At 44.4% G+C, this 26,302-nt stretch overlaps 1 protein-coding gene across 2 annotated transcripts in view; it reads right to left on the bottom strand.

Annotated features, from left to right (window-relative positions):
• The window catches only part of FBF1 (Fas binding factor 1), a 73,270-nt gene that overhangs the window by 23,001 nt on the left and 23,967 nt on the right, over positions 1 to 26,302 (bottom strand). For both annotated transcript variants that reach the window (XM_030208232.1, XM_030208233.1), the window contains exons 12-21: positions 25,001 to 25,134; positions 24,183 to 24,285; positions 22,582 to 23,037; positions 21,565 to 21,645; positions 21,138 to 21,223; positions 19,275 to 19,324; positions 8,991 to 9,137; positions 7,656 to 7,756; positions 2,686 to 2,892; positions 460 to 567 (exon numbers count right to left, since the gene is read on the bottom strand). In XM_030208232.1, coding sequence (XP_030064092.1) covers positions 460 to 567; positions 2,686 to 2,892; positions 7,656 to 7,756; positions 8,991 to 9,137; positions 19,275 to 19,324; positions 21,138 to 21,223; positions 21,565 to 21,645; positions 22,582 to 23,037; positions 24,183 to 24,285; positions 25,001 to 25,134 — 1,473 coding nt within the window. The remainder of the gene's footprint in view (positions 1 to 459; positions 568 to 2,685; positions 2,893 to 7,655; positions 7,757 to 8,990; positions 9,138 to 19,274; positions 19,325 to 21,137; positions 21,224 to 21,564; positions 21,646 to 22,581; positions 23,038 to 24,182; positions 24,286 to 25,000; positions 25,135 to 26,302) is intronic.

Raw genomic sequence — 26,302 nt, 5'->3', positions numbered from 1 at the left:
TGCTGGTTCAATTCAGATTAATTTATATAAGAAGCTTTTTACGTTTTTTGTTGACTTTATTTTATATTTGTTTCTGTTTTATAGTTTGTGATTTATTGTATTTAAACTGATTTTATATTGCCTAACCAAACTTTATGTAGCTGTGACCCATTTTAGTAGTGACAGATAAACACGCAACTCCAGACCATCACCTTGCTGCTGCTCTTGGCCGTCCTGTAGCATTGGCTGCAACACTGCTGTATTCCCCCTCTCCTCCCATAAACCTATACAGAGCTAGTTATAGCATGGGCCGAAGTGTTCTCCCAGCCCTCCAGCCTGGACGTGACCCCAAATGTAAACTTTGCAATCCCATTTGAGGTTGCAACTCAGAGTTTGGCATGTGCTGGTCTAGAGTATTCATTTGATGATGTGACTTACACCCTGAAAATAAATACATAATCAAAAATAAAGGACTGGAACCTGGTGTGAGAGGAAGCACTGGTCACAGCATCAATCTCCTGATCCTTCAGGCGTTTTACCCGCTTCAACTGCTCCTCATGGTCTCTGCGCATGTCCTGAATGGATGACCTGCAGGCACAGATATTGAGAGATTCTAATTCCATTTTGGCTATCAATGTGTGATAATTCTAAAATCTAGGCGCTCAAATCTACACACAAATTAGGCGTGTAAACGTTTTAAACAGATCCATGTTTTATTAAATTACCAGCTGTAGAAAATTCGATGTTGGTTACAGTACCCAAGGTCTCACAGGCAGTGCCAGCTCTCGGCAAACTGGCTATATTTTAGAAGGTCTCAACTTGGTCAACTTGTGTGTTTGTTTTACATAATATCTAGTGGCTCAATGATTGCTGTTTCATCAATGGGCGTTTTTAAATAAAGGTGTTTTTTTTTTTAGAAGATCATTTGACTCCTGAGACAGACGTGTGTACACTAAAACACGGCTCCGTGTCGAGTCTTCGAGTACCTCAATGAGACCTTGAGTAATGTAACCAACACTGAGTTTTGTACAGCTGATGTTGTAATAAACGTATTTAGTTTTATCTTCAAAGGCCTCATTTGGAATTGACGAAAGGCTGTTTGCTAACCCCTACTCCCTCTTGCTTTCTTGGATTGCGTAGGGTTGTTTTTCCCTTTTTTTGGAATGTTTAGAATAGTAACATATATGTGCATATGTGCACACACAAGCATGTAAAAGCTAATATTCTGCTTAAATGTGCTATTCTGCAAATACCCGCTTAACTTATAAAGAAGGACATTTTCGATATGACATCTAAATCCAACTTTGGACGTTTTGCAAAGAACATCCAAAATTCAAGTAGTGAACATTACCATTTTCAAAACTTTAAAACATCTTTTTTTTTTTCTAAAAATGGTCATTTCCCAAACATTGTTGTGCTTAATACTTTTATCATTTTGGACCATTTTCGATAAAAAAAAAAAAAGTCCAAGTGAAAAATGCACAAAATCAAGCCACTGGGATGCACGGGAGGCCAGCAGTAGACTGGCCACACAGACATCCCAGGGGAACAGTGGTGCAACCTAGGGGGCACTGCAGTGGATATCACATAAAAAGCTCCCAGGTACACATCTCACCGTTATCACCTTATAATGTATGTTGAGCACTCCAAAGCCCACCACAACCTACTGTACATCACTACAATAGCCCTTATGGCTGCAGGTGTCACCTATATGTGGGTACAGTAGGATTTTGGGGGGGTTCACACTTTCCACCACAAGTGTATTATGTGCCTGGGGTCCCCTTCACCATAGTGGACTGAACCAACCACTAGGTTACTCCAGGGACCTGCTTGCTGCTCTATTAGGACTGGCTATGACATCTGAGGCTGTCATAAAGGCTGGTATGTACTGTTTTTACATTTTTGGGGTGGGAGGGGGTCAATGATCACTGGGGGAGTCATTCCTTTATTCCTCCAGTGGTCATCTAGTCATTTAGGATACTTTCTTGTGGCTTAGTTGTTATTAAAACTGGTCTAGCTCAAAACATCTTAGTTTTAGTCCTGGACCATTTTAATTTTGTTACATTATGGCTGAAAAACATCCAGGTCTTAGGAATGCCCAAATCCCGCATAGAAAAACATCTGGAAAATAGGTTTAAAACATACCAATTTGGACATTTTGGTAAGAAAAATGTCCAAATGCTGCTTTATGCCACGATTTTCTCTTTTGAAAATGAACCCCATTGCATATATTTGCAAGGGGGGGGGGGAGTACACATGGGTGGAGAATGGATGGGACATAGGCAAAGCTCCCACTTATGCACGTAACTTACAGAACACTAAAGTTACATGCATCCATTCCACATTTAGGTGTCCGTAAAGCCAGCTCTATGGCTGGCATAAAGTCAGGTACCTACATGTTGGAGTTACACTAGAATTCTATAAAAGAATCTAGGCACCTAGGATCCTTTAAAGAATAGGCTTCCTACCAGTGGCCTTGGGACACCTAACTGAAAACAAACACAGATCATAATCTCAATAAACTCATTTTGCTACTATGTGATTTCTGCAGTGCAGTGTACACTGACAGCATTATAATTAATAAAAAAAAATCTCGACATTTTGCCCAATGTCTTTATATAGCACCAGGAGCTTAGACAAACTATGGTGTAGATCACTTTTCTCAATTTTCTAAAGCACAAGAGAATGGCACCACGGTCTCCTTACTGTTGCAGCTCCCGGATTCGCTCCACTTCCTTCACCTTTTCCTGTTCAAATTCAGTGAGCCTGCGCTGGTACTGCGCTAGGAGCTCTGACCGCTCCTGCTCAGCGCTCTGGCAGCGAGACAGGTACTGCTGTGCCAGGACCTGGTTCTCTTGCTGTAGACGTTCCTCACGCTGCTTGTAAGACTCCTCTATCACCTTCAGGCGACTCCTTTTCAGCAGAAATAGAATGAGTCATTTTTCCAATAGGTGTGAGGGATACATTTAAAAATCTGTTATAATGAGCAGCTACTGTAAAAAGAGACTCTTTAAAGAACAATTAGGGTTTGAAAGCCTAGAAACAGCAGAGCCAGAACATCCCTAGTCGCTGAAAGGTCAAGTCCCCCCCGAAAGTTTATAAACTAGAATGATAAAGAAGGTGGGGAATGCAGTTTCAAATAAGTTAAATGAATAGTCTGGGAACCTATAGTTTGTACAGCCAATGAGATGGAAATTAATATGCTCATGTTGTATGTCACTTGTTAATTCCCTAAAAGTGACAAAAGCTTCCCATTCAGAGCAAAGTTTAATGTGTATCTGAAATAAAGGTTGAAGTAAGAAAAGGGACGTGGCATGATTAGGGTCTACTCAGTGTCTACAAAAAGAGTAATTTCATAACGGTGCCAAGGAGGGAATTCAATACATGACACTCAGTTAGGTGCCGGAAAGATTTGTGTGAAGACAGTATTCAGCATAGGACGCTCAGTGCAGAGTGGCCTTTGCCGAATACTGTCTTAGCACTGATCTTGCACCTAACTTTGGCAGACAGAGGCTTCACAGAAGGGGCCACAACGAACTTGAACCTCTCTTTCTAATGAACAACCACCAATAGCACTTAAAAGAACAGCAGTGTGTCCTCTGCTAAAGGAGAGCAACCTTGACCAGGACTAGTTTGAAAGTTACCAGTCAGTATTTAAAATCCCCTTTCTAGGAATCTTATAAAACAAACTGTGTTTGGCTCAACAACTGGCTAGAAGACAGAAATTGGCTAGATCCATATTAGTCCAGATTCAAACCCCGTTGTGGAATAGAGAGGGTCTTAGTATCCATACTAGATCTTCACAGAAACCGAGGCAGGGGGATTTGCATCAGTATTAGTAGGGCTGGATTTCTCTGCAGTATTTGACACTGTGGGCCACAGTATCAAGGATCAAGTCTGTTGCCTATTTTGTTTAATATCTACCTAAAATCACTAGCTGAGCTGATTCAGTCAATGGATACCTAGTTTTACATCTACACAATGACATGCAGCTAATCACATCCATTGAACTAGACCTCCTAAAACCCTGAATAAACTGATTACCTGTTTAACAGAATTCAAGAAGGGGCTAAAAACAACACATTTTGCCTGAAGCCAAGCGAAACTGAACCCCTGAACACAAGTGGCCACATACCTAACATCAAAATTCCTTTTGGGAACTGTGAACTCTCCCTTAAATCACAGGTCAAGGAACCATGGAGTACACAGCTAGACCCAACATATACATTAATCTCCCAAATCAAAGCAATCTTCAGGACCTGCCTCTACGATCTTTGACAACTACAGCATCTCTCTCCATAAATTGAGAAGGCAGGTCTTGTCACAATGGTTCATGCCATGATAACATCAAGGCTGGATTACCGTAATGCACTCGACATTGGTCTGCTACAAAGGGTTTGCACCAGCTCCAATTAATTCAGAATGCAGCATCACAACTGACAGATCATATCACACAATGTCTGCAAAAATTCACTGGCTACAAGTACAATACAGGGCTGAATTTAACATGCTATGTCTGATATTCAAGGCCCTTAAAGGTAACGGGCCAGAGTACTTGGAGATGCATAGAGGGAGATCCTGTTCGACGTTTCTAATATCCTCTCAAGGAGTATACCTAACCACACCCCCTGCACATTAAATCATGGTTTCGATTTGCTGTTTTCAAGTTTACCTCATTTATTGTATTTATGTTTATACTTGGGCACTTACCTGCTGTACACCACCTTGGGTGAATCTCTTCCTAAAGGCGTCTAATAATAAATCCCAATAAATAAATGTGACATTCACCAATGAGCCTCGCCCTGAGTAGCCCCCCCACATTCCCAGAAAATCTTGCATTAAGAAAAGCCTATCTGTACTTCGGGAAGCAGGTGAAAGCTTGGCTTTTTTCCCAAACATTTAATGGAAGAAGCAACTAACTAGCTAGTCACATACACAAGAAATAATACCAGCTGCACATACTGCAGCAGAACCTGCTTATCCACTCCCACTCTAGCTGAGATCATTTTCATGCACATTTTCTGACTTCACGTGCATATTAGTCCCCTTTATTTTCTGTTACTCTATCTTATCTTTCTATATGTTCTATCTTTGTTTACACCCCATGCTGTCTATTAAGATGTTTTATTGCGTGTTGTGTTAACATTGTAAGTAGCACACCATGTAATTAGCAACATATCTATGTTCTAATGTGTGCTTATTAAATGATTCATTAGTGTTATGCTTTGCATTATATCTCTGTTATTTGAATTTCAGTGCTATTAAATGTGCATATTTTTGATACTGTTCCATGGTAGTCTTATTATTAGGTTTTATGGTTCAACAATTTTTATTGATGATATTATACGGATAACAGTACCCAGAAAAACATAATGTAGACTCTGATAATGAACACATTCACAGCTCAAGAAAAAACCTCACATAGAACATGATCATCAATGTTTTGGTATAGAACCCCCCTCCCCCCCTGCCAGCACTCTAAAACAGTCTACTTTGAACTCATATGTTCCCCCAACCCATATCAACCTTCCACCACTCTCGAAATTTAGTAAGGAACAAAAATGTTATCGAAAATTAGAACAGTAAAACAAACAGTAAAATCCTTCCCTCCCCCCCCCCCCCCACCTACCCCCCTCCCCTTGCTGAGAGATATCCAGACTTCCAACTTCTTACCACAAAGGATGGCCCCACCTCAATATGTATCTAAAGCGAGTTCACCACTAAACTCCGCCCTTTTTATTATTAGGTTTTAATATGCTGTTCTCAAGTTGACATCATTTGGTCACTTTTACTATTGTTATACTGTTAAAATTATAAGTTTTATGTTGAACGGTACCTGCTGTACACCATCTTGGGTGAATCTCTTCATAAATTTGGCTAATAAAGCCCAATAAATAATGTGAACTGTTACTTGAATATGTGTAATTGTCTATTGCCTATGTCCAGCTTATTCTTGCTGCCCACTGCCTTGGGTGAATTTCTTCAAAATGGCAGTAAATAAATCTTAACAAACAAATAAACAGTGGCGTCGCGAGGGCAGCTGACACCCAGGGCGGGTCGTCGCTGCGCACCCCCCCCCCCCCCCGGGTGCAGCGTGGCGCACCCCCCCCCCCCCCCGAGAACATAACTGGAAGGCGGTGAGGGGCAGGCAGGAGAGCAATCCACCGAGTGCACGCCGCTGGGGGGGTGTCAGCGCCTGGCTGGTTCCCTGCTCTCTCTGCCCCGGAACAGGAAGTAACCTGTTCCGGAGCAGAGAAAGCAAGGAACCAGCAAGGCGCCAACACCCCCCAGCGGCGTGCACCTGGGACGGACCGCCCCACCGCCCCCCCCTTCCTACGCCACTGCAAATAAAACCAATGAATCTTACAACTCCACCCAGTCTGCACTCCCTGGAATACCCTATTGTGCTCATTTTCAAAGCACATAGATGTCTCAAAATGCTCCCCAAAAATGGGTGGGTAGGAGGCGTGTTTTGGGTGGGACTAGGGAGGGGCCAAATACAGGATGTCCAACAGCAATAATCAACAGGAAGAAACGTCCAAGTCAGACCTGTTTCATCACATCTTGAATAAAAAAAGGTGATCTGATTGAGCATCTGACCACTGGAGGGACTAAGGCATGACCCCTCCATAATTCCCCAGTAGGTACTGTCCCCCCTCCCTCTCCCTTGAAAGTGAAACGAGAACAGAATACCAGGCTCTATGACAGCCTCAGGTATTACAGGCATTCTGACCAAACCAGGAAACAAGTGTGAAGAATAGCCTAGCGGTTAGTGTAGTGGACTTTAAATCAAATCCCACTTTAATATTTTTTTTTTTAATTGTGAGTCCTCCAGAAGCAGAAATATACCTAAGTATATAAGTCACCTGCAAGCCTGAAAGCTATTGAAGTGATGAACATGAGGACTCACAATTACAAAATAAAAGAGTTAAAGTGGGATTTGAACCAGAGTTCCTTGATTTAAAGTCCACTCACAAACCACTAGGCTACTCCACTGCTCTGCCGTTCATAAGTTGGACGTTTCATTTTGGAAAATGGCTATTCATTTTGGACGTTCTCAGCACAAATATGCCCATCTCACAGCCATTTTCAAACAGAAAATCTGGACATTTTTCCTGTTTTAAATTGGCTATGAGATACTTTTTTTTTGGACATCCTAATTCTGACTTAGACAACTTTTTGAAAATGCCCCTCTATGTGTCAGCCTGATTACTTGGTATTTTTTGAGCAGTTTCTATCTATTGATGGAGTATCTTAGATTGCAACTGGTCTATTTTTGATATTTTGTTTATGGCTTAATTAAACCTCGTCTGTTGTTTATTTACTGTTAACCACACTGAACTCAAGTATGTACGGGATAATGTGGGGTATAAATGTCAAAATAAATAAATAAGGCTTTGAAAAATATTCTCTAAATCAGGGGTTCTCAACCCAATCCTTGGGACGCACCCAGCCAGTTAGGATTTCAGGATATCCACAGTGAATATGCAAGAGATAAATGTGCCAGCATAACTTCCATTGTATGCAAATCTGTATTATGCATATTCATTGTGAGTATCCTGAAAAGCTGACTGGCTAGGTGTGCTGTGAGGACTGGGTTGAGAACCCCTGATTTAGAGAGTATTTTTAAAGCCTTTTTTGCATGTAAACGTGTACAATTACAGCAGCTCTGATACCTGTGAGCATCCTCAACCAGTTTCAAATCCTCCTGATGGTGCTGCTGCATGCTGTCCAGTAGCATCTTTTGCTGTCCCCTCTCCAGTTCCAGCTTCCGAATCTAGTAGAGAAAATCTGACTTAGATTATGAGTGACAGGACTTGTATTGCAGTCTTCCTGAGGAAAGCAGGTACAACTGGTCATTTGACAAAGCTATCATGTGATTTAACACTCCCAATGATCTCTCTTTGGTAGAGATGCACATCATGTACCATTAAGACTGAAATACACTAGCAGCTCTATATGAGGGCCCCTGATGGTGGAACAAAACTATGGTATAATAGAACAGCTAATAGAGTAAGAGGTTCTACCAGGACTGGCCCAAAGCTATCTGATGTCCTAGGTAAACCTTTGGCTACCTTTGGCTTTGTAGTCCAGGTTCTCCCTTTACCTTCCCTAATCCCCCATAATCTAGCGTCTTCCCTTTCCCTCTCTTCCAAGATATCCAGCATCCCCCTTTCCCCTTCCTCTCCTCCCAGGTGGCCAGCATCCCCTTTTTTTTCACTCCCTACCCCTCCATTCAGCATCTCCTCTCCCATCTCCTACCCCCAGGTGGTCAGTTTGCTCTCTCTCTCTCTCTCTCTACCCTCCTCCCCCAAGTGAGCAGATCTTCTCTTCCTCTCCAAATGGCCAGCATCCCCCTTTCCACTCCCCCCCCTCAATCAGTATTTCCTCTCCCCTTCCCTTCCCCCTTGTCCTGTGTACAGCATTCCCCCCCCCCCTCTTTTCTGCCCTCCCTTCCCCAGCTACTGCCCTATCTCTTCCGGGACCAAGGCAGAAGTAAAAAGCAGACTTAGTACTGACGCATACATATATTTACCCCACACTGGCACTGAGTCTGCTTTCAACTTTCACCCGGGTCTGGAAACAAAAAGGGCTAGCTGTGGTAGGGGCAGGGAAGGGGGGGATGCGAGACACGGGATGGAGTGTTAGGGAAGGGAAAGGAGATACTGCTCTCCTACCACACTTCCCCCTCTCCCCACAAAAGGAATACTGCCACCCTAAGCAGATGCCTACTCTGCCTAGTGACAGGGCTGGCCCTGGATACTACTCATTACGGTCCTGCTGAATTAACAGAATTGGGTGTCAGTTCTAGCACTGGTGATAGAGGTTAGAGGTCAGGTGCAATATCAGAAACATGTGTGGGGCCCAGTACTGTGATGCAAAGAGGTGCTATTTTGATCCCTATGCTGCAACAGAAGGGGATGCTGCAGGTCAGGACTCAACTATCGGATATATTGTAATTTTATATATGGTGAACAGATCGGTGATAAGATCTGCTCTATATTGTTTACCTGAGTTTCTAGATCCAGAATGCGGGCCTGGGAAGCCAGCATCTCTGCTGGAGGCCCTGTTTGGCTCTCTCTCAACTGCACCTGCAAAGCAAGAAGCTTCTTCTCATACTCGCCGCTGGTTGGAAATTGTGGTCTTAGGGTCTCAAGCTGGAAAAAAACAAACAAACAAACAAAAAACAGAAAACCAAACTGCTGTCAAACAGAAGAAAGAACATGCCAGAAACTGAAAAGGCTTCTGGTACAGAGGCATCTCCTAGTAACCTGGTCTCCTTCTGTGTACCGTAAAGTCTCAATTATCTGACATAAATGGGAGAGAACTTTGTCGGATAAGTGAAAAGTCATATAATCAGTCTCTACTGTGCACGTCACAACCCCCCCCCCCCCCCCCCCAAAGGGCCTCCTACCCCATCCACCCTCCCAAATATTTGCCGCCCTGTTCCCTACCCCCCACTCACCAGCTCAACCACAGCCAAGGATGGGCTTTGAAGGCCTGGGCCCCCGCATAGTGCGGCATTGGTGTCTGCTGCTATGGCTGGCAGGGATCTCCAAGCCCTGCCAGCCAAAGAGATTGTTCATTGGCATTCTCTCAACTGCTCCTGCCCCCATGTATGCATGAAAACTGAGCATGCATTCGCCTACCCATGCATGTTGTTTTCACGCATGTGTGAATGTTTGTTTGTTGGAATTATAACAGGAACTGAAGTAGAAGTCAGTCTTTGTAAAACTTGCCCAATATTAATAAGCAATCTTCCTGAACTAGCAGGGTTCAAATGAAATTCACGCAGGAGTGAAATACAATCATTTGATTTATACCTCTAGCAAACGATGGCAGTTCTAAAATTTCCTCAGGTGATCAAATCTCTAACCCATGAAAAGAGCCTGTGACGAAACAGTGAGTTTATGAACCTGAAAACTATTATTTCATGAAGTGTATTTCTCCTAATTGGCCAGCAGATGACACTTGTTTTGAGTTTTTTTTTTATTTGAAAGAAGTCTTTATTGTTCAATGAAACATAACGTAACATAACATACATTGCACAAACATCAAATAAGTGCTATTCTATGGTAAGTACAAAAAATCTTGTAAGAGTTTCTCCATTGTGGTGATTATCAGTTTCATCATTCAAATATTAACATCACGTAACTTCAAATTTTATCGTTTATACCATTTTTTCCCCCTTCCCTTCCCCCCCCTCTGACAATCCCCCCCCCCCCCACTGCCCACCCTCCCTCCAAAAGGACTCAGCTAACCGTTAACAAGCATATTACACTCAGATAATCAACATGCTAAGCTGATAAGTCTTCAGAGGGGACACTGTTCCAAACCAGTTTCCATTTTCCCATCTGATTTTTGCGCTCAGCCATCAATCTCTCCATTTCACTTACATACCTCAGTTTGCGAAGCCATTTTGTTATTGGGGGAACCCCCTCCCTTCGCCAGTGTGAGGCTACAACCACTCTTGCCGTTCCCACTACATGAGTCGCCAGAGTCTGTTTACATGCTGTTAGGCCTGCAATCCGGGCAGAGAACAGAAACACCTCAGGAACCCATGGGATTGTACCTCCCAACCATTTCTGCATCCTAAAGTGGACCGCTCTCCAAAATGCACGGATTTTGATGCAGCCCCACCATATGTGCCCCATTGTGCCCCTGTGTCCACAGCTCCGCCAGCACATACCCGAGGAGGACGGAAATATCCTCTGTAAACGAGCAGGGGTAAGGTACCACCTGTATAATACTTTCACTGCGTTCTCCTGCAGGGGTACATGTGTCGACACTCTCACCACGCTTCTTTCTATTCTCTCCCATTCAGGTTCCTCCAGGCACCTACCCAGTTCCCTTTCCCATCTATTCCTATGCTCCTCCCTACAAATTGTCTGCTGACTTATGATGAGGTATAAGTGACTGATCAGGCCTCGAGAGGTTGCAAACTTCTCGCACACTTCCTCCAGCTCCAGCGTTTGACGCTTCATCACTTCTCGCACCGCTTTAGTCTGGAGAAAATGCGCCAATTGACGATAGGCAAATTCACCTCCCTCTACCCCTGGGTATCTCTCCTTCAAGGCCTGAAAAGACAGCAATGAGTCCCCATCAAACATTTGACCCCATTTTCTCACCCCTATCTCGTACCATTTAGTAAATACCCCCTTGGTGGTACCCGGTAGGAATAGAGGATTAAAGGCTATGGGAGTGTCACGGGTCAATATGCACTGTCTCTTTGGGAATAAGCTGTCCCAATAATAAAGTGTTGTAGTTATAGATGGGCAGGCTCGCTCCTCCAGAGTTCTGAAAGATTTTGGTAACCACATAATGGCACTCAATGGTTTCTCACCCAAGGAGTGTTGTTCTATGTGCACCCATTGACGGTCAGGATAATCCTGATGCCATTCGAGTGCCGCTTTCCCTTGTGCTGCTCTATAGTACCAGGCAAGATTGGGCACTCCCAGCCCCCCCCCTCTCCGCTCTTTGTATAAGAGGGACCTCGCCAGCCTAGGGTGCTTTCCGGCCCAGACGAACCGCACCAATTTATCTTGTAAAGAAGCTATAAATCGCCTGGGCATCATCACAGGCAGCACCTGGAAAAGATATAGTAGGCGGGGTAGTATGTTCATTTTGAGAATAGCTATTCGCCCAAACCAGGATATTCCCAATTCTCCCCAACGCTCTAGGTCCTCTGCAATAGTTTTACCCAAACCCTTATAATTGGCATTAAAGAGTTCCGAGTAGTCCCCAGTCAAATTGACTCCTAAGTACTTGATTTGTTTATGTGCCCATCGGAATGGAAAGGAGATCTTTAGGGTGTCCACCACGTCCTCAGGAAGCGTCACGTTCAGGGCCTCTGATTTGGCCATGTTAACTTTAAACCCTGATACAGCAGAGTATTCCGCCATTATACTCTCAAGATGTGGGAAGGTGGTTAGAGGCCGTGTTATCAGCATCAGTACATCGTCAGCGAATAATGCTATTTTATGGGTTCTATCTGCTATTCTGACTCCTGAGATAGTAGGATCCGAGCGCACTCGAGCTGCAAAAGGCTCCATCACCATAGCAAACAATAAGGGTGATAGAGGGCACCCCTGTCTGGTGCCTCTGTACAGCGTAAACATCTCGGAGTTTCCACCATTGACCCGGACACAGGCCCTTGGGGATTCATAAAAAGCCTGAATCCACCTCCTAAACTGCATTCCAAACCCCATAGTTCCCAATACCTTATGCAGAAAGGGCCAGTGAACCCGGTCAAAGGCTTTCTCTGCGTCGAGGCTTAAAATACAGAGCGGCTTCTGATTTCGCTTAGCTAGGTACATGATGTCCACCACTCTTCTAATATTATCCATCGCTTTCCTGTATGAAACAAAGCCTGTCTGGTCAGGGTGGATAAGCACTGGGAGAATAGGGGCCAGCCGGTTTGCCAGCACCTTGGCCAGGATTTTTACGTCAGCATTTAAGACCGATATAGGTCGATAGGATCCACATTCGCATTTATCTTTTCCTGGTTTAGGTATTACTGCTATCCATGCCTCCATCATAGACATCGGCAGAGGCCCCCCTTTCCCCACCTGGTTAAACAAATCTGCCAATAGGGGCGAATTTCTTGTAAAATTCATTGGGCAAACCGTCCAACCCAGGTGATTTACTCGATGGCAGGCTACGAATAGCCACCTGAATTTCCTTAGGGGTTACCGGTTCATCTAAGAAAGCCTGCTGATGTTGATTCAAAGAGGACAACTCACTGCCTTGTAAATATTGGTCTACCAAGTCCGGGGGAGGGTTAAGTTCTTGGGCATACAGTTCTTGGTAGAATTCCCTGAACCGCTTACGTATGTGTTCAGATTTATCTAAGTCCCTCCCACCTACTTCACGTATCTTTAAAATAGTCCGCTCGGCTTTTTGCCGGCGCATTCTAATAGCTAGGAGGCGCCCCGCCTTATTGGCAAATTCATACGAGCTCACTCTTGTCTTTGCTTGTAACAAGCCAATTTGTTCTGAATAGATAGAGTCGAGTAGCTCACGCTGTGCAGTAAGCTCCCGCAGAACTCGTGCCGACCCGCTACCCTTATGTTGAGCCTCTAACCGGCGAATGCTCTCTGTACAACTCGCTATCTGTGCCTTACGGGTCTTGGATTGTTTGCTAGCCAATTGCAGGAAATAACCCCGAGACACCGCCTTCATAGCATCCCACACCGTGCTAAGTGGGGGCCCTGATTCCAGGTTAAACTCAAGATATTCTTGTAGCATTTTTTTTATAGCCTTCCACCGCTTCCCCTTCCTGCAGTAAACCTACATTTAATGACCATCTTTTATCCTTGTGCTCTGCTCTAATGTTTGGCAAAGTTACCCACACTGGGGCATGGTCCGAAATGGTCATGCTACCTATCCCCGCTGCAGGTCCCCACTCCACTAATGTGACATCTAGAAAAATATAATCGATACGGGAATAGGAGTTGTGGACTGGTGAATAGAATGTGTAGTCTCGTTGTCTCTGATGTTTCACCCTCCACAAGTCCAATGCACCTAGTGAGGATGCTAGAGATCTCAATGCCTCTGAGTCTTTCTGTCCCTCAACTCTAGGGACTCCTGTACGATCTAGTTTCGAGTCCATCACAGCATTGAAATCCCCACCAATGATAAGGGTGCCCCGTACAAAAGTGGCCAGAGAATTTTTAACTCTCTCAAAGAAGTGTGCCTGTCCATTATTTGGTGCATATATAGATGCAATTGTTAGGTCCACTTGGGCAATTCTAATATGTAAAAAAATATAGCGTCCCCCCGGGTCCCTCTTTACTTTAATCACCTGTGCCCCTACTGCTCCATGGATTAATATCGCTACTCCCCCCTTTTTAGATTCTGTTGCTGAGGCGTGGTACACCACTGGATACTCTGAATGGGAGAGAAGTCTTTCATGTCTACCCCTCAGATGTGTTTCCTGTAGGAGAGCCACATGTGGTCTAAGCTGTTTCAATTCTTTATAAAACTTCTGTCGTTTCTGAGGCATGTTAAGCCCCTTTACATTGTATGATATTATCTTTAAGTCTGTGCCCATCTTTGACTAATTAATCAGGGTTAACCTGTGACATCTTTACATGACCCCTCTGTACCATATCAGCTTTGTTCTCAGCCCTGTCCTCCCCTTCCCCTTCCAGAATCCCCGTCTCCCACCCGCGCCCTCCCCTGATATCCCCCCTCCCCCCATCCCAGTCATTCTCACCACATGAGAGGCCTATGACCCTCAAGTGGGATTCGAGGAAGTTACCCAGCTCCCACACAATCCCCGGCCCCAAGTCCAACCCCCCCCCTCCACTCTTAACAGATCTAAACAATCACTGATTCCCCCTCCTCCCCCGCCTTGAACACACATTCAGGTCCCTTATACTTCAGTATACATCATATTCATATCGTTACCGATTCATTTCTTCTTATAAGTCTTAAGGATATGGCTAGAGGCCTGTCCATCCCAGGTCTCACAGTCTACAGGTCGAAATCCACGCTCACTGCAGCCCTCCACTCTCCAGATCTTTAAAAACACAGTCTCTGATTTCCCATCGAGCCTATGCAGCCCAGTTCAACGATTTTGCTTGCTTCTCTTGGGTGATTCTGGAACTCTTTGCCAGCGTTGAAGCTTCGCCCTTGTGGCGGGCGCCACCGCTCCAGGAGGGGCTTTTGCAGGCACAAGGTCTGCAGCGTGCAAGGTCTCCCATGCCTCCTGTAGGTTTTGCACCCGATGCTTAATGCCCTTCAGTGTAAAGTTCAGAGAAAAAGGAAATCCCCATCTGTACTGTGTCTGATGTTTGTTCAGGATCTCCAGCGCTGGTCTCATCTGCCTTCTTAACTGGAGGGTGTATTGCGACAGGTCTTGATAAACCTGGATCTGGGCTCCTCCATATTCCAAGGTCTTGTTCTTTCTGGCCGATGCCAACACCCTTTCCTTGGTCTCATATTTATGGAACTTCACAATGATATCCCGTGACTGTTGCTCTTTTCGCGCCCCCAGTGCTCTGTGTGCTCTGTCCAATTCACACCGGAACTCTCCGTCCTCCGGGCCCAGCAAGGTGGAACAAAGAGTTTGCACTATTTCTGCTACATTTTCAATTTCACCGCCCTCAGGGACGCCACGAAAGCGAAGATTATTCCGCCGTCCCCGATTCTCAATATCATCTAATTTGTACTCCAGGTGCGCATTTTTATGTTCCATCTCTTGTAGCAGAGTTGCATGTTTATGTAAAGTTTCGGCGTGTTCGTCTATCTTTAGTTCTGCCTCCTCCATTCGGCCCACCAGCTCCCTAAGGTCGACGCTAAGTGTGTCCATCCGCTCCAATATTTCATCTTTGGATTGTTTGATCTCCATCTGTATATTGGACAGAAACTTGCGGAGTTCGCCGGTCATACCTTTTTTTGGAGGGGGGGCTCGCGCTTCAGACAGGGAAAGCGCCGAGTCCGAGTCCGACGGGGAGGCGCGTTCAGGAGATTCGCGGTGTTTTGCGGCCTTGCCTGCCATGCTTTTCTCCGCTTTCTCCGCTTCTTTTTTCCGCGTAGAAACGGTTTTACTCATGTTGTCAGCTGTTTAGAGGAGGAATCCACTAGCTTTTGCTGTGCCTTTCTCTCGTTAGATCGCTTTTTTCCCCGATAATGCAGTGGAGGGTGAGGGAGCCAAGAAGCTAGGCGACCATGCTTCCCTGTGACGTCACTTCCTCCCACTTGTTTTGAGTTTTAAAGCTGTTGCAGAAAAAGACTTCCTCTTCTCCAGTTTCAGATTATGGAAAGGCAGTCTGCAGTACTATTAGACAGTTACTTTCAAAATTGATGTCCTGGATTGGCCATGGATTTCAAATCTACCCTGAAGGTACTGGATCTTCTCCAGTCTCAGCCAGGGAGCAGAGAGAGAAAGATCTTTTTACTGAGACCCTATGAGCAGTTATATGTTATAACCTGTAAGCAACTATATTTCCTGACCTCCCCAGGTACTTCCCAGGTAGTAAACAAATGTTTAGATAGTTTTATAATTGATCCAGATTCAGTTACCTGTTATTGCTTGCTGATTTCACCTTTTTCTGTTCATTGTTCAAGTTCTCTTACAATAAACTTTTTTTAGTTTATTGACTGTGCTGTCATGGACAGACTAAGAATCCTGGTTTGTGTTTTTGGGTCTTTGGGTGCTTTCTGGGAGCTGTGGGACCCCTGGAGTGTGGTCCCAGTGTTCTAGAAATCACAGAGAAATAACCTGAGAGTGGAAGACTAGTCCAGAGTCAAGCAGGAGCCAGTCAGTGGGTGGAGGGTGCTAGTATAGAGCACGAGCCCAAGTGCAGGTGAGGCTGGGCAGTGCTGGGCAGACCCTTTAGGTAGCCGCTGGGTAACCCCAGGCAGGTGCTAGGCATTTCGTGACAAGGAAGTTCGGCAAGTCTCGCAGGACTTGAAACTGTGAGACTTCCTGAACCTCCTGCACTGCACAGCTCAACTATAGAGAGCCCAATCACTGTGAAGAGTCGGGAGGAGCAGTTTCTAAGCATAGACATCTGGTACTCGCCACAAGTTGCAGATGCAGAGGTCCTTCCTTCTTCCTTTCCACAGCTGCCAGTCCTGGGGTGGGGGACCCAATGTTAGATATCAAACTACCAGGGAGAAAAAAAGGGAAGGGAATATGTTGGCCTGTTGGGGAGAAGAAAGAAAGAAAATGCTGGACTGGGGAGGATGAACAAGAAGATTCTGGACTAAAAAGGGGGATGCTGGACTATGGGGGAAGAGAGGGTGGATTAATGTTGGTCTGGGGAGAGGGGGAGAAGAGAGGGAGTGGATTAATGTTGGTCTGGGGAGAGAGGGAGAAGAGAGGGAAAGGTAGAGAGTCTGGATTATGATGGTTGAAGAAAAAGCAGATGAGATGTGATGTTGGGCTGTGAGGGTAGAGAAAGAAAGGGGAGATGCTGGACTAGGAGATATGGGAACTATGATAGACAGGCCATGTGGGTTTGACAAGAAGTTGAATGACAGATGGATGGAAATAGAGCTGGAGAGGTAGTAAATGGGGTAGTTGGAGACTGGGTGAGGGTAAGACAGGAGAACGTGACTACAGCGGGTGATCAATAGGGAAGGAGCTGTGGACAGAGAGGAGGTGAGAGGCAGAAGAAAACAGATGAGAATTAGGTTATGGGTGAGTACAGAGGATGGAAATGTAATTCAGAAAGGATGAAAAAAAAAAGAAATAAGAAGCTGAGGAAGAAGTGAGACAAGGAGATGGGAAGGCTAGGGAAAAGGGTAAGAATATAGACAGGGCTAGGAGGGAAGTGAGATGGAAACCTGATAGGTAGATGAAAAGTCAAAAGAGGGAGATTTAGAACTAGAGGATGAGAAGGAAGCTGAATTTTGTGTGGAAACTGAGGCTTACAAGAAAGAAATGGAGAAAAAAGCTGAAAGAAGCTCAGTGTCAGAGACAAATGTAGGGGAGGAATGGAAGAAGTTAGGACGAGAGAGAAAAAATGGCAAATAGATCTTGGAATGAGAATCAGAAGAGAGACATAGGAAAGTAGAGAAGAGAGACCGGGGACCAACTCAAATGGAAAAATAAAATGCCCAGGTAACAAAGGCAGAAAGTATTTTACTTTGAATGTATTACTTGGAGACTATGGTAGCTTTGGGAAATGTGCATCACTGATACCTTTCTGTTTTGCTCAATATAAGTGGAATTGCATTTCTATTTCTTCAGTGTTCCTGTACATGCCTGTTTGAGGTTTCCAGTTCAATGTTTGCCTTAATATCTGTCACTAACTTATGGTTGAGGGTCTGTCTGTTGTTTGCCTGTAGTGTAAAATTCTTTTAGCCAGTAGTTCCTGAGTAGGGATTTGTAGCAGTCTCATTTGTTCCGCTGCCTCAGTAGGAGTATCAGTGTTTTAGAGCCTAGTGTAGTATTTGCAGTGTTGCCTTTTCATATGTAGGGTTCTTGCGTTTTGAGTCTTAGAAGTTAATGCTGTTTTGGTAGAGTGTTTTCTATACAGGTTCTCATTATCTTTTTTGAAGGTTTGTATCTTACTTCACAAAGTGTCTGGAAGAAATGAGATCACGGTTTTGATATTTACATATTTTGAACAATGAGGTGTAAGGGGAAATGTCTTAACTCCACTGCTGGAAAAATGCAGTGAGTATATTACAGAGCTGAGAGTTGTGGGGTTTATATTGATATTTTGTCCCATTCAATATAGATTCTGGATTGCTCTCGGGTAAAGGGTCACAGTAGAAGAATCCACTGACTGATAGTTTTACTGGGTGGCTGAAACTGACTTGGGGTTTATTTATACATAAGATATTGTTGGAACCTTTTTTGTGGTATCTCTTATAGCGTATTTTAAATGTGGGGAGAGGAGGGCTATGTGCAGAAATGTTACTTTGGATTCCCCCCCCCCCCCCTCACTGACTTGCTCCCTCTCTTGCCTCCCCGAATATTCTTGTCTAGATACACCACTGCATGATAGAGACTGGGTGAAGCTGGAGGGAGGCATGAGAGAGACTGGGTAGAGACTGGGAGGAGGTATATGAGAGCCTGGGCATACGACAGAGACTGGGAGGGGGGACCCAGACCATAGTGGTATGTGAAACAAAGAGGCAATTGCCTCTTTGCTTTACTTATCAAGGCATTGCTGTCCATTGGGAAGGGAGACTGGTGGCCTCAGCCAGTGTCTTGCAAAGGCACCTTAAGCCAGGTACTGAGTTACTAAAATTTCTTTGTCCAGGGACAAAGAATAAGAAAAGAGATGAAGTAAATCAGTTTCTGAAAGAGCTATTGCCGATCTGGCAGAGGATTCCAACCCATCTTCTCCCTCTCCTCCCCCTCCCCCCACCAAAATAAAATTCACTGCAAACAATGTTAGAGAGGTGGGGATGGAGAAACGAGAGAGGTCTCAGCTGCTGGCTCCTAGGTTCAATGAAAATTTGTTGAGGCCTGGTCTAACCTACTATATAAATGAAGAGTGACCGACGTGCTGCGCATGCGCGGCACGTCACAAATCTCTTCCGAGTTGCGACGTTGACCAGCGAGCACCGGGCGTGCGGGGATCATCCGACAGCAGCTCCGAGGCGCACTCCGTCTCCGACAGGTATAATGAGCTGCTGCCGCCGCCGCTGCTGTGACCCGGGCGCTTTCCTCTGCCACCATCCCCCGGGGCGGCTTTCCTGGGCGGGGGCTCGGCTGCACCTGGCGTTGCTCCGACCGCTTTCTTGCCCGTTTTAATGGGCTCAACGGCTTGTAATACATATATATATATAACATGCACTGTTAACACTATGTTTGGCAGCAAACCCACCTGGCTTTCTGCAGAAGCCTTCACATTCTCAGCCTGCCTTTGGGAAGAAACTGCAGATTTAAAAAAAAAAAAAAAAAGATCAACACTTCAGCACCTCTGTTTCAAGCATACTTAATATTCATGAATTAGGTTTGGATTTTAGATCCAATTATTCACCTTTCCAAATCTGAGCTCAGGGCATGAACTTGATTACAAACTGTATTGTTAGTTAAGCCACTCTCAACTACAGAAAATACGCAATTACATAAAATGCTTTAAGGGGGTCATTTTATAACAAGGCGACTACAAAAATTGAATCAAAAATGCACCTATTTTATAAAGACAACATACACATGTAAATACCTTTATTGTTATTTATTTATTTAAATTACTTAAAGCCCGACCTCTCTTTCGGTTCTAGGCACTAAACAAATAAAACATACACAATGTAAAACAGAAAACCATAAAAACAAAACAAACCTAAAGGTCTACTGAACCCTCTGCAAAATCAATCAAACTGAGCCAATAAATTCAACAGAGAATGCCTGAGCAAATAAAATGGCTTTCAGTTCACCATTCTAGCACCTTCAATGTAAACAGTACAATGATATAAATCCAATCTAATATGTTTAAATGAAGAAATGTCAATAAGCGTCAGCAGGTCGTAGGCTCTGTATAGGCCTATAAATTTGAAGAGAAGCAATAGCCAAAGGGGCTTCATTATTCAGGGCTTTATAGGCTCCCAGAACAATTGCTGGGTGCACACAATGCTCTTGCACAAAGTTACACCTGTACTGAGGCTGGTGCAACTGTGTGTGTGTATGTGCTCTGTGCAGGTACCTGCATACTGTGTAAAGTGAATGCATACTTTATAATGACCCTTCAGCTCTGCCCAAATACCACCCCTGGGAATGTATAGGTATGGTCTGTGTAAAAGTATGCATAGTCTTGTCGGCATAAGTCCTTGTACATGTGCACATATCTGAATGTGGAAAATCCCTTATAAAATCACCCCCCAAGTGATCCAAGCAAAATTAGATATTTCAGTCTGAATGAAACCCACAAACCATGCATGAGGACAGGGTAAAAAAGCGTGGTGATGCAAAACGTTGTGAAAAGCACACTCATACATGTATCTTAAGACACCTTCAGCTTATAAGATGTGTTATGATTTCTACAGAACCTCTTAGAGTTCATTCTTGCTTTAGAAATTCGATACTAGTATTTTTCTGCAGATTTAGTCAAAGTGCAGCATGGCCCTTATTTTGATTCAAATGTAAACGTTTTAAAATGTTTAAATACACAACCTGCCAGGAGGCAGCAGCACTGCCGGAGACAAACGACATATGGAAAATATGTAAATGGTAGTAGGTAGAGGAGACTGGTCACTGTATCCCTGTGATAAATGCACTACCACAGGGCCAGATGGGATGCTGAAGCAGTAGCACTGGGGTGCACAGTTCCAGAGAGTTCAGGGTGGGTAAGTCAGCATGGAGGAAAGGGGGGTACGAACTGGTGTTATCAAGGAAGGGGGCACACTTAGTTGCAGTCACTGCAGAGGAGGTGCTAATAAGCAGATCAGAGGCACCATCAATTCCCAGAGAAATGGGGAAGCAAAACTTGCAAGCTCAGCAGTCTGCTGGGGATCTTTTAAGAGGTTTCTGCTTCCAGATGAGTGACTAGAAAGAGAAGACGAACTAAAATAATGAACACAATGGACTTGAAGGAAAAGAAAAGATTTGTATATTCATCAAATCAGAATTTCCTTTTCCATTCCAAACCTCTCTTTTCCTACTATTCTGGTGGTGGTTGGGGGGGGGTTGGTGGTTTTATTTCCTGTTTGCCTGGCAGTTAACATGACAGATATGAATATATGAAACATACCAGCTCGAGAGGGCTCGACCCTATAGACATCTGCAGCAGCAGGAGATGTTGCAGCTTTTTGAGGATTTTCCCAAGGCAGCGGAGACCTGCAGAATGGAAACAAGCAGACTGGGATTATTTAAGCATTTAAATACCGCCTAGACCTAAGCAGTTTACAGTTTCTTACAGGTACTGGCACTGTCTCAAATGGGCTCACAATCTAAGAGGTACCTGGGGCAATGGCGGACTAAGTGACTTGCCCAGGGTCACATGGAGCTGCAGAGGGAATTCAACTCGGTTCCCCAGATCTGCAACCCGCTGCACTAACCATTAGCGCACTCTGTAGGTAATATGAACTTGAGAAACAGTGTCAGGGTGGACAGTGACTTGCTTTAGTAAAATTTAGCTGCATATCTGTAGTGAAGGAAACATCACCAAGGTGACTTACTCAGAGATGACAGGTTTGGTTTCCATCCTTGCCCCTGTGATGGTAGCTTGTGTAAGTGCAGTTGGCGATGAGGCAGATTTTCTGAAAAGACAAGGATCTAATTATTACAGAGACACAGTTGTGTTAACAGTCTTAACCAGGAACACACTGGTTTTTCTGCAGATACTAGTAAGAAATGCCCGTTTCGGGAAAAAATGAAACGGGCACTAGCAGGGTAATCCCCCCCACCGTCCTCCCTCCGTCCCTCCCTCCCGAGTTCCAGACACCCCCTCGGTGCCTCCCTTCCGAGTTCCACACCTCTCCTCTCCCTCCCTCCGTCCCTGAGTGACGTGGTTGCGAGTTTGCAAAGTTCGGTGCGCTCTCCCAGCAGCTGTCAGAGAATGTGTGGAAGTCGTCCGCTGTGTCTTCGCCGCCCCGCCCTCTGCGTCATCGCGTGTTGACGCGAGGGCGTAAGTACACTGACTGCAGGCCCGCCCCGCCCTCAACGTCATTGCGTTTTGACGCGAGGGCGGAGCTACAGTGACCGCAGCCTGCAGGCCAAACCGGATATCTCGGGCGCCTCAAGTTTCCGGCTTGAGGCTTCAATGGAACGTTGGAGGTGCCTTTTATATATATATATAGATAATTATTTTGACCCACCAATTTCTTCCTTCTCCGTTAGGCTTCCAGTTTGGTCTGAATTCGGACTGTGATCCAATGCCATCAGCCCTCAATTGCAACTATCCTAATATTTTTTATTCCCTCTATACTCACAACAGTCTAGCCATTGCTGTAATACTCCCTGGCCAGGGATCATGCACCAGGACACTTGAAACTGTATGATGGGCTCTAAATCTAGCCTCTAGGGGTTACCACTGCTTGACTATGACTCCCTACCCAACAAGGGCTGTGAACATGACCTTTGTAGATTCCTCAGCTCTGTCCAACCCCAGGAAACAGAAGACTTGAGCCTAAAACCAATCCCACGTCTCTGTGCATGGCATGCTACTGAGCCAGCACTATAAGATTAATTCTTACCTGGCTTGGGTGCTGGGTTCTGACACCTCCTCCTGTCCCTGGTGCTCTGGTAGCCCAACCCTTTTCTCCTCTGCCTTCCCCTGCATCTGGGCCTTTTTCCGAGATAGGGCATTAGACAGCCAGTTATCTTCTTCAAACGATCCTGCATTTGATTCTGATTGGCTAGATTTCAATTTGGTTACTGCTTGTTCCATTGGCTTTGCCCCAGAAGGAGGGCGGTTTGCTGAAGTGGGATTTTTGGCAGCTGTGGGGCTAGAAGGCACACTTGAATTCACAAAATTGGTCTTGCCCGTTTCTTTCACTGGAGATGAAGGCATAAAGTCCACATAATCCTCATCTTTTAGTCCCAGCCAATCAGCTCCATTCTTGCTGCTCCGTGCAGGGCTTGAACTTGCTGGAGTGGTCGGTTTTGATTTATGGTCAGATTTCAAATCATTGATGCTCTCCGCTGAAAATCTGCAATGTAGACAAGGCGAAAGAGGAAAATATAATAGGAGGTGAGGAGGAAAAAAGAAGATATGATGGAGGAATAAGAAACAAACAACAAGTATGAATGATATGAACAAGAAAGACAGGCCAGAATCAGAGTTGAGATGAAGTAGGTGAGGAGAAGAAACTTCGAGGCAATAAAGGAAAAGCTAAAGAGAATTTCAAGTGCATCCTGCTCACAACCCAAGATCTATCACTGATGCCTCCATTACAGTGTAAACACTTTTTAGCTTCCACAAATGACAGAGCAATTGGTGAAAAGGCCATGGTGATCCATGAGCTACACCAATAAAATACTTTGAGGTTGGGGTAAGGGATTGCAGGCGAATTCTCATGATTATTTTGGCTCCTAAATACCAGCAGAGGCACTAGGGTATCTTGTTTTTACCACTGCTTCTCTGGATTAGATCTCTATTTCAAAGTCTGTCTCGGATCTGTCAGACAAACAGCACATTGCTTCATCCAGTAATGTGGTGAAGGCGGTTAGCTTAGCAGAGTTTAAAAAGGGGTTAGACGGTTTCCTAAAGGACAAGTCCATAAACCACTACTAAATGGACTTGGGAAAAATCCACAATTCCAGGAATAAGATGTATAGAATGTTTGTACGTTTGGGAAGCTTGCCAGGTGCTGCTGTCGTGGACAGGATGCTGGGCTCGATGGACCCTTGGTCTTTTCCCAGTGTGGCATTACTTATGTACTTACCTAGGTCACTTCAGACACAACACCCAGGCAGTCTGCATAACTAAAGAAAGTTTGCTTGCCATATTCCACAGAACTAAAAAAGGTACCTGTTAACGCTTGACTGTATGTGATAAGACTGTTTGAACTCATCAATGATTCTGTACGTGCCAAAGTTCAACGAAACTGTTACAGCATTACAGAATTATTTGCCTCTAGATCAAATTCAGCTCAGGTGGGAAGGAATTTTAAAAGGTGGTCTCTGTGAAATAAGTTGACAGACCTTAGTCCAGTTGTAGGAGCCATAGCAAAAACATTTGTACTGCAGTCCCTCTGAAATTCCTACAAATCTGTGAATTCTGTTGCACATTTTGTCACCGATTTGTGACAAAAACATGACAAATGAAAACAGCTAGTAAGCCATGATGCTGTACCTGACAGACTGGCGTCGAGATTGGCGTCCCTCAGAGGACGAGGACATAGTGGGCTGGTAGGCACCAAATGCAAAATCTTCATCTCCCCATGTCTCCTCTTTTTCTATGAAAGGCAAGTCTCATTTTAGTATAGTCACACTGTGGGGTACATGCAACATCAGGGACTCCACCTTAATGCAGATACTCACAGAGGAGTGCACGCAGTATTAGAGGATCTCACCTTAACATGGTCATGTTCTAGAGCAGTGTTCTTCATTGCGAGGCCTGTGGCAGTCCCCTCTGATCCTAAGTGTGGCTCCCTAACTCTTTCCCCAGTACTCAATCCCTTCCCACTTCTTCCTCAGACTTACTACTGGAATACCTCCATAACACTGATTTGAGCTATGTGCTGCCCAAAATCCCATTCTACTACTCTCGCAAGACTATGAGCGCACCATGCAGTTCACCCTGAGCTACACGGTGCTGGAAGAAAACAGAATAGCTGTTCAAAAGGTGGCATCACAAACAAGCTCCAGAGAAAGTATAGGAGTAGATTAAAAGCTGGAGGTGGGGAGGAGAGTCGGCTTGAAGAGGATGGATGGTGGAACCTGACAGGGTGTCTACTGCTTTGGCTGGTGATGATCTTTGCTCTCACACTGAAATATTTTTTGACACATTGGCCCCTGCAGGAAAAATACTGAAGATCTCCATGCTACAGGGTAGCGATGATACAGCAGGGACTACAGAATGACATGCGCTATGAGAACATTGCCTCCTAAGGTAGTCACAGCTGCATGTAGCACTGTGTATGAAAGCCTGACTTCCATGGTATTACGCACCTTGCTTCTTCTGGTACTTTGGATCCAGCTTGAATTCCTTCTGTTCTCCTGTGACTGGTCGCTCCAATAGTTTGGCTGCTGTCCCGCGTCCTAACAGCTCATCTAGTTTAGACCGTGCAGGGCGTGGTACTTCCCTAGATGCAGAAGACAAACACAAAGGGGTTCGCTCCCAGCTATTCACTAATCTATTAACTAACTAGATACAATTTAACAGTCTTTACCTGACTACCGAGTACTTGAATTTAAGTGCCAAAGTTAGGTACCTAATTTTCAGGTCGACAAGAAGTGCTTAAGATTAGGCTTGTTATTGATTCCCTTAACTTTAGTCAGCTAAGTTATGCACCCAGTTCTAATCTGTCCCACCCTTTTTTTTAAAGGCCCCCTAAGTTCAGGAACCTGGAGATTTTAGGGCCCTGAATTTAAGTGCTAAGATATGGAAAATGTTTACATTTCAGACCAAAACAAAAAAAGTCAGCCACTATGTTTCTCATTTCCCTGAAGAACAGCCATTCTTCAACTTTCTACAGAAGATTCTGATAAGAATTAATCTACTCAGAAAATACAGACTTAATTTCTCAAATAATTCTTATAAAAAAAAGAGCAAGAGACATTTATAAAGGATCTTTTTGCTAGTCCTCCCTCTCTCCAAGGTGTCCCATATCTCATTCAAGCAGACACCTGTAACATAATTTTGGTGACACCAGCATTTGCCCCCCAACTTATACAGCTTAACTCTCCCCTCCAAAGAACTCTCTACTCCCTCTGTGCCCCAGGCACTCTCTTTCTTCCAACCCCAATCTCTCCTCTCTTCCTCCCCTTGCAGCACTGTATCTCTTGCCCTCATGGCTCACCAGTTCCCACAACACTGTCACTCAAACTCCCACAGTGCTATTCTTCTCCTGTATCATTTCTAAAAGCAACGGACACCATTTCTAGGCCTCAAGTGCATATTATATACATCTATATATAATATTTTAATTTTGGGATTTACATCATGTTTACTGATTTTTAATGTAATGGCAAACATGGCTTTCACCACAATTTATCATATTATAATTTGTGGACATTTTATTGAAAGTTATATCTTTTTTAAATTTAATATTTATTCAGCAAACCTTAACATAACTCAATGGGCCACAAAAATATTACATAACAATTAATCATAACTTTCTCACAGCTTATTTAGTTCAATCAACAAAGTCAAATTATAACCCTCCAATAGTTTATTTATTTATTTATAGTACATTTCTACCCCATTTTCCCACACATGCAGGCACAATGTGGCTTACATAGGATTAATAG

Source organism: Microcaecilia unicolor, chromosome 6 (genome assembly GCF_901765095.1).
Source record: "Microcaecilia unicolor chromosome 6, aMicUni1.1, whole genome shotgun sequence".
Taxonomy (NCBI): Eukaryota; Metazoa; Chordata; class Amphibia; order Gymnophiona; family Siphonopidae; genus Microcaecilia; species Microcaecilia unicolor.
The sequence above is the reverse complement of the archived record's forward strand: the minus strand, read 5'-3'. Positions and strand labels throughout refer to the sequence as shown.